This window comes from Colobus angolensis, unplaced genomic scaffold, assembly GCF_000951035.1.
Source record: "Colobus angolensis palliatus isolate OR3802 unplaced genomic scaffold, Cang.pa_1.0 Scaffold36, whole genome shotgun sequence".
In the NCBI taxonomy this organism is placed as follows: domain Eukaryota; kingdom Metazoa; phylum Chordata; class Mammalia; order Primates; family Cercopithecidae; genus Colobus; species Colobus angolensis.
The window spans coordinates 264,867-273,425 of record NW_012116932.1 but is presented as its reverse complement, the minus strand read 5'-3'; the positions used below and the strand labels follow the sequence as shown (position 1 = coordinate 273,425).

The 8,559-nt window shown below is 46.3% G+C and overlaps 1 protein-coding gene across 1 annotated transcript in view; it reads left to right on the top strand.

The window, feature by feature from the left end:
- The window catches only part of CACNA1A (calcium channel, voltage-dependent, P/Q type, alpha 1A subunit), a gene marked incomplete at its 5' end in the record, with an annotated part of 337,656 nt that overhangs the window by 126,641 nt on the left and 202,456 nt on the right, over positions 1-8,559 (top strand). Inside the window, one exon of the mRNA XM_011953392.1 lies at positions 7,582-7,673. Within this exon, the coding sequence (XP_011808782.1) occupies positions 7,582-7,673 (92 nt within the window). The remainder of the gene's footprint in view (positions 1-7,581; positions 7,674-8,559) is intronic.

The following is an 8,559-nucleotide window of genomic DNA, read 5'->3' as shown; positions in this document are numbered from 1 at the left end:
ACTGAGTTTCACTCTTGCTGTCCAGGCTGTAGTGCAATGGCATGATCTCAGCTCACCACAACCTCTGCCTCCCGGGTTCAAGCTTTTCTCCTGCCTCAGCCTCCAAGTAGCTGGGATTACAGGCGTGAGCCACCACGCCCGGCCCTGAACACTTTCAACACTGAAGTGATTCCCTTCCAGGTGGTAAAGAGCAAGTGCCTTTACTGATAGAAGTGTCACCACTCCCCTCATCCCCCCAGCCCCGTGTCACTGACAAATCCTTTCCCCTTGCTCTTTGGTGACTTTCTCCTAAGTACTCATCACCCTAACATCTGTCGTACAGGTATACCTCAGAGACACTGCTGGTTTGGTTCCAGGTCACCATAATAAGGGAATGTTGCAATAAAGTGAGTCATGTGCCTCTTTTTGGTTTCCTGGTGCACATAAAAGTTATGGTTACACTATAGTCTATTAAGTGCATGACAGTGTTATGTCTAAAAAATAAAAAAGTACATACCTTAATTTTAAAATGCATCAACACTGGGCACAGTGGCTCACGCTTGCAATCCCAACACTTTGGGAGGCCGAGGCAGGAGGACTGCTTGAGCCCAGGGGTTTGAAACCAAGCAACAAAGTGAGACCCTGTTTCTACACAAAAAATTATTTTTAAAAATAGCTGCTTATGGTGGCACATGACTGTGAGTCCAGCTACGTGAGAGGCTGAGGTGGGAGGCTCGCTTGAGACCGAGAGATTGAGGCTGCAGCGAGCTATGATCACACCACTGCACTCTTCTTGCCTGGGAGACAGAGTGAGATCATATCTCTCAACAAAAATTACAAATTAAAAAAAAAAAGGCTGGACACAGTGTCTCACGCCTGTAATCCCAACAGTTTGTGAGGCCAAGGTGGGTGGATCACTTGAGGTCAAGAGTTCAAAACCATCCCAGCCAACATGGTGAAACGCCATCTCTACTAAAAACACAAAAAATAGCCGGGTGTGATGGCGCACACCTGTAAGCCCAGCTACTCGGGAGGCTGAGGCATGAGAATTGCTTGAACCTGGGAGGCAGAGGGAGGGTGCAGTGAACCAAAATTGCACCACTGCACTATAGCCTGGGTGACAGAGTGAGACTCTGTCTCAAAAAAAAATAAATTAATTAAAAATAAAAATAAATAAATAAATAAAAATGTTTTATTACTAAAAAAAAGTTAACAGTCATCTGAGCCGTCAGCGAGTCCTCGTCTTGCTGGTGAAGGGTCACTGGCTTAATGTCGATGGGTGCTGACTGATCGGGGTGGTGGTTGCTGAAGACGGGGTGGCTGTGACATCGAGGAAGTTTTCTGCATCCATTGACTCTTCCTTATATGAAAGATTTCTCTAGCATGAGATGCTTGTTCACAGCATTTTACCCACAGTAGAACTTTTTTTCAAAATTGGAGTCAGTCCTCTCAAACCCTGCCACTGCTTTGCCAACTAAGTTTATGTCATATTCTAAATCCCATGTTGTCATTTTAACGGTGTTCACAGAATTTTCACCAGGAGTAGTCTCCATCTCAAGAAATCACTTTCTTTGCTCTTCCGTAACAAGTAACTCCTCATGCATTGAAGTTTGATCATGAGGCTGCAGCAATTCAGTCACATCTTCAGGCTCCACTTCTAATTCTAGTTCTCTTGCTATTCCATCACATCTGCAGTGACTTCCTCCAGTTAAGTCTTGAACTCCTCAAAGTCATCCATGAGGACTGGAGTTGACTTCCTCAAAATTCCTATTAACGTTGATATTGTGACCTGTTCCCATGAATCACAGATGTTCTTTTTGTTGTTGTTTGTTGTGGATTTTTTTTTTTTAATTGAGTTGAGGTCTCACTATGTTGCCCAGACTGGTCTTGAACTCCTGGCTTCAAGTGATCCTCCTGCCTTGGTCTCCCTAAGTGCTGGGATTACAGGCATGAGCCACTGGAACCAGCCACAAATGTTCCTAATGGTATCTAGAATGGTGAATCCTTTCCAGAAAGTTTTCAATTTCCTTTGCCCAGATGCATCAAAGGAATTTGTCTATGGCAGCTATAGCCTTATGAAATGTATCCCTTAAATAATAAGACTTGAAATATAAAATTACTTCTTGATTCATGGTCTACAGAATGAATGTTGTGGCTGAGCACGGTGGCTCACACCTGTAATCCCAGCACTTTGGGAGGCTAAGGCAGGTGGGTCACTTGAGGTCAGGAGTTCAAGACCAGCCTGGTCAACATGGTGAAACCCCATCACTACTAAAAATACAAAAATTAGCTGGGCATGGTGGTGTGTGACTGTAATCCCAGCTACTTGGGAGGCTGAGGCAGGAGAATTGCTTGAACCCCCTAGAAGACAGAGATTGCAGTGAGCGAAGATCACACCACTGCAGCTACAGAGTGAGACTCTGCCTCAAAAAAAAAAAAAAAAAAAAAAAGACAATGTTGTGTTAGAAGGCGTAAAAACAACATTCATCTTCTGGTACACGTCCATCAGAGGTCCTGGATAACCAGTGCATTGTCAGCAGTAATATTTTTGAAAGAAATCTTTTTTCTGGCTGGGTACAGTGGCTTGCACCTGGAATCCCACCACCTTGGGAGGCTGACGCAGGTGGATCACCTGAGGTCAGGAGTTCAAGACCAGCCTGGCCAACATGGTGAATCCCCAAGTCTACTAAAAATACAAAAAAAAATTAGCCAGGCATGATAGCAGGTGCCTGTAATCCCAGCTACCCTGGAGGCTGAGGCAGGAGAATTACTTGAACCTGGGAGGCAGAGGTTGCAGTGAGCCAAGGTCATGCCATTACACTCCAGCCTGGGCAACAAGAGTGCAACTTCATCCAAAATATATATATTATATTATATATATATTTTTTCTGAGTAGATCTCAACAGTGGACTTAAAATATCAGTCATCCACGTATAAACAGACGGGCTGTCGTTCAGTCTTCATTGTTCCATGTATAGAGCACAGGCAAAGTAGATTTAGCATAATTCTTAAGACCCTAGGACTTTTGGAATGGTAAATGAGCATTGGGTTCAACTTAAATTCACCAGGAGCGCTAGCCACTAACAAGAGAGTCAGCCTGTTCTTTGAAGCTTTGAAGCCAGGCATTGACTTCTCCTCTCTAGCTATGAAAGTCCTAGATGGCATCTTTTTCCAATAGGGCATTTTGTCTACATTAAAAATCTGTTGTTTAGTGTCACCAGCTTCATTAATAATCTCAGCTAGATCTTCTGGATAACTTACTGCAACTTCTCCATCAGCACTTGCCACGTCACCTTGCACTTTTAGATTATGGGGATGGCTTCTTTCCTTAAACCTCGTGAACGAAGACCTTCTAGCTTCAGATTTTTCTTCTGAAGCTTCCGCACCTCTCTCAGTCTTCACAGAATTGAAGAGAGTTAAGGGCTTGCTGTGGATTAGGCTTTGGCTTAAGGGAATGTTGTGGCTGGTTTGATCTTCTACCTAGACCATTAAAACTTTCTCCATGTCAGCAACAAGCCTGTCTCACTTTCTTATCATTCATGTGTTTACTGGAGTAGCCCTTTTAATTTCCTTCAGTAACTTTTCCTTTGCATTCACAACTTGGCTAACCTCTAGTTTATGGCCCTTTTTTTTTTTTTGAGACAGGGTCTCACTCTGTTGCCCAGGCTGGAGTGCAGTGGTGCGATCACCGCTCACTGCAGCCTCAACTTCCTAGGACCAAGTGATCCTCCCACCTTAGCCTCCTAAGTAACTGAGACCACAGGTGTGTACCACCACACCCAGCTAATTTTTAAATTTTCTGTAGAGATGAGGTCTCCCTATTTTGCCCAGGCTGGTCTCAAACTCCCAGGCTCAAGCTGTCCTCTCACCTCAGCCTCCCAAAGTGCTGGGATTACAGGCATGAGCCACCATCCCTGGCCCTGTCTCAGCTTTTGACATGCCTTCCTCACTGTGTTTAATCATTTCTAGCTTTTAATTTAAAGTGAGAGGCGTGAGACTCTTCCTTTCACTTGAGCACTTAAAGGCCATTGTACGGTTATACACTGACCTAATTTCAATACTGTTATGTCTCAGGGAATAGGAAGGCCCAAGGAAAGCAGGAGAGAGGGGGGAATAACCAGTTGGCAGAATAGTCAGAATACACCCAACATTTATTGATCAAGTTTGCCATCTTCTCTGGATGTGGTTCGTGGCACCCCCAAACAATTCCAATAGTCACATCAAAGATCACTGATCACAGATCACCATAACAGATGTAATAATTATGAAAAAGTTTGAAATACCGTAAGAATTACCAGAGTATGACGCAGAGACGCGAAGTGAGCACACACTGTTAGGGAAAAAAATGCCCTGATAGACTTCCTTGACACAGGGTTGCCACAAATCTTCAATTTGTAAGAAACACAGTATCTGCAAATTGCAATAAAGCAAAGTACCATGAAATGAAGTCTGCCTCGGCCAGTGTGGTGGCTTACGCCCATAATCCCAGCACTTTGGGAGGCCAAGGCAAGAGGATCCCTTGAGCCCAGGAGATGGAGGCCAGCCTGGGCAACACAGGGAGACTCCATCTCTAAAACAAAACAAAACAAAGCCTGCTTGTATTTACTGGGTTTACTCTCCCTACACAGAGACAGGGCCTGGCTTGTTATTAGTGCTCAGTTAATGTTTGTGAAGTGAAAAAGTAAGGACTTAGCCACTGCCTGTTCTTTGCTGTGCACGCCTGACAGCTTTTATCTGCCAGCATAGAAGAAAACAAGGTGCAAGAAGAGAATAATGATCTCCAAGTCAGAATTTGAGGAACCCAAGTTAGTATCAGAAAGCTGGTAGGAGAAGAGAAAAATAAAGTAAATCAAATTAAAAGTTGAATGGGCCAGGTGCAGTAGCTCATACCTATAATCCCAGTACTTTGGGAGGCCGAGGTGAGAGGATCACTTGAGGCCAAGAGTTCAAGACCAGCCTGGGCAATATAGCAAGACCCCATCTCTACAAAAAATTTTTTAAATTTTCTGAATGTGTTGTTGTACACCTGTAGTCCCAGCTGCTTAGGAGGCAGAGGTGGGAGGATCGCTTGAGCCCAGGAGATTGAGGCTGCAGTGAGCTGTTATTGCACCACTGTACTCAAGCCTGGGTGACAATAAGTTCCTGTCTCTAAAAATAAAAATAAATAAATTCATTTTTTGTAAAGTTGTATGTCGTGGCCCCTGCCTGCTCTGGCTTCATGACTTGCTGCTTGAACCTCACCATCCAAATCCCAGGGGTGACACCATGTCATTTCTTGAATTTGCCAAGCCTCTTTCAGTCCCAAGCTCTCTGTCATGGCCGCTGTCTCAGCCTGGAAAGTTCTTTCCCCACTGGCCAGATTTCTCCTCATCTATGGGAACTTGACTTGAAGTAGGGGGTATCCCCAGGCCCCGGACTAGTTAATACAACCTGCTGTGTGCCCCTCAAAGCCATTGTCTTCTTAGCTGAGAAGGCATCACACCTGCAATAGATTCATTCATTGTGTGCATGTTTTTCTTAAGCGCTTCTCTTCTGCGTCAGCTCCGTGGGGCAGGGATAGTCTCGTGTGTCACTCTACCCAGCATATAGGATGTGCTCAGACGCCCACTTGTGGATGGTGGAAAAGTAGATCAGTCCAACCTAATATGCCTATCTCTCCTCTAAGAGTAATCTTGAGAAAAAAAAGTTGAGCACATGCTTCGTGTTAGTTTAGGATGACCCAGAATAGACCCTGAAACAAGAATTTAGGGCAACCTTGTGCAAGTAGTTCATCTGAGAGGTGACCCCAGAAAGGGTTGGAGAGGAGGAGGGGAGGTGAGGCAATGAAGGATGAGTTGTCCCGTGGGCATTTGAGCTCATTCCCACTGGGAGTCCATATGGAACTTATATCTTAAGTGATCTAGAATGAAGGGGAGGGAGCTGGGGTATTGATCCCCCAGCTCCCAGCAATCTTTGGTTGAGGGCTGCTCCCTTAAAGTTCATTCCCTGGGCCTGCCTCAGCTTTGGAGAAAGCCCTGAGGCAAGAGGTACAGACACCAGTTGGCCACAGACTGAAGTGTTAAGACCCAAGCCCCTGGATAAAACTGAAAAATCAAGCTAGGTGTGGTGGTTCCCGCCTATAATCCCAGATACTCAGTAGGCTAAAAAAGGAGGATTGCTTGAGCCCAGGAGTTCAAGGCTGTATCGAGCTATGATTGCACCACTGCATTCCAGCCTGGGCATCAGAGCAAGACCCCATGTCTAAAATAAAAATAAACTAAAGGATTCCCAAGTTATTTGGCAACCTTCCATTAACCACAGACCCTCTGGTATTCGGCATTTCTTGTCCATTATATGAAGTTCTGATGACAATCTCTTTTATTGTATTGTGCCTTGACCACGCACTGTACATCACTTAGCTCTGAAATGGACATGTTCAGGAAACAGGGCCAGGAGGGACCCTGTGTTTCAACAGCAATACTTTTACAAATGAGGTCTCATGACAGGGTCTTGCCCGGAGGGTTTCTACAGAAGCCTCATCCCACCTACCACTATCATCCTTACTAACTTGCATTTACAAAAGGGACTCTTTTTGACCAGAGGCTTGGGGTCTGTAGCTGCCTTCTGGCCGGCTGATGCCGACTGGTCCACACAGGCAAGATCACACCCATTTTTTTGTTTTCTTTATTTCTGAGTAGCTTAGCATGCCATCTGTGTGCCTGGCATTGTGCTGACCACTTTTTATCAACTTACTGAATCCTCACAGCCCTTAGAGGTATTGATACTATTGTTATCTAGGTTATACAAAAGGGGGAAACTGAGGCACAGAGCAGGGATGTCCCTTGCCCAAGGTCACCCAACTGGAAAGTGGCAGAGCTGGGATTTGAACCCATGCAGGCTGGGCTCTTAACACTGAACTGCTTTCCTGCCATTTGTTAAAGAGCCACAAACCAGGCCAGACACACGCCTGTAATCCCAGGACTTTGGGAGGCTGAGGCGGGTGGATCACCTGAGGTCAGGAGTTCACGACCAGCCTGGCCAACATGGTGAAACCCCGTTTCTACAAAAATGCAAAAAAAAGTACCCAGGCATGGTGGCAGGTGCCTAGTAATCCCAGCTACTTGGGAGGCTGAGGCAGGAGAATCCCTTGAACCCGGGGGCAGAGGTTGCAGTGAGCTGAGATCGCGCCATTGCACTCCAGCCTGGGCAACAGAGCGAGACTCTGTCTCAAAAAAAATAAATAAATAAAGAGCCACAAACCCCGAAAGGTCTGCCGTTCCCCCAGGGCCCCAGGCCACCCCACAACCTATTGTCATTGTAGGTTGTGAAATATACTGAATGTCACCCTAACCATGAGCCATCGGGAAGTTTCCATTTCTCTCACTGCAACATTTGTGGAACGTGAACCATCTGTTGGGGGTCTTCGTAAATCACCTTTTATCCCATGAGGCAGGTACTGTTAAGACCATTTTACAGGTGACAAAACTGAGGCCAGTGGTGTCGAGTCACCTGCCTGTGGTCACCCAGCCAATACAGGATGACTTGGAATCCCAAGCACCCCCGCCCTGCTGTCTGACCCCCGAAACCCACCCTCTGTTCTCCATTCTGGCTTCTTTCTTTCAGCATCTTGGCGACAGTTGGGACGGAGTTTGACCTACGGACGCTGAGGGCAGTTCGAGTGCTGCGGCCGCTCAAGCTGGTGTCCGGAATCCCAAGTGCGTGAGTTTCCGACCCTGACAAGGGGTTTGCTCGGGGGCCCCAGGAGCCCTCAGTTTCCCCTATGCAGAGCATCTCAGGAGGCTACATCCCACCACCAGCCTGTGTGAGGGCAGTCTCCTCTTTGGGACTCCCTGTAGGGGACCCCGAGGAACGTGACTGTAGCTCCCCATGAGCTCCTGAAAGCAAGCCAGGAGCCACACCCATTTATTGAGCACCTACTGTCTATCAGGAGCCATGCTAAGCACCACATGTGATCTCATCCAATGCTCACAGCCTTGTGAAGTCGATAGGACTGATGTCTCTATTTTATGGAGGGGGAGACTGAGGCTCAGAGTGGCGGAAAAATTGGAGCAGGGTTTTGTGGCTGAGAAGTGGCAGAACTAGGAGCAAGTGTGACTCCAAGCCTGGGCAATGACCATTCCCATTTACTGAGTGCCTGCTGTATACAGGGCACCGCAGGAGGACTTTACATGCATTACCTTATTTCATCCTCACAGTCACCCAGCGAACACCCATTTTACAGATGAGAAGGTTGAGGCTCAAGGAGGTTAAATTACTCACCTGAATTCTTACAGTGGACACTAACGAGCCCTAAAATTCATACCCATTCCTTGCTGCTTTCTCATGCTCCACAGATGCATCTCCTCCCCCTTTAGGGGTGGCTGCCATATGCAGGGTCAAGATTAAGTATAGGTTGAGCTGAAAAAAAATGTAAAAAGCAAAAATAAAACAGGGCTGTCCTTTTTCTATCTTCTTGTCTTGGTTAATAATAATAATTTCGCCAGGCATGGTGGCTTACGCCTGTAATCCCAGCACTTTGGGAGGATCACTTGAGGCCACAAGTTCGAGACCAGCCTGGGGAACATTGTGAGACCCCCCCCC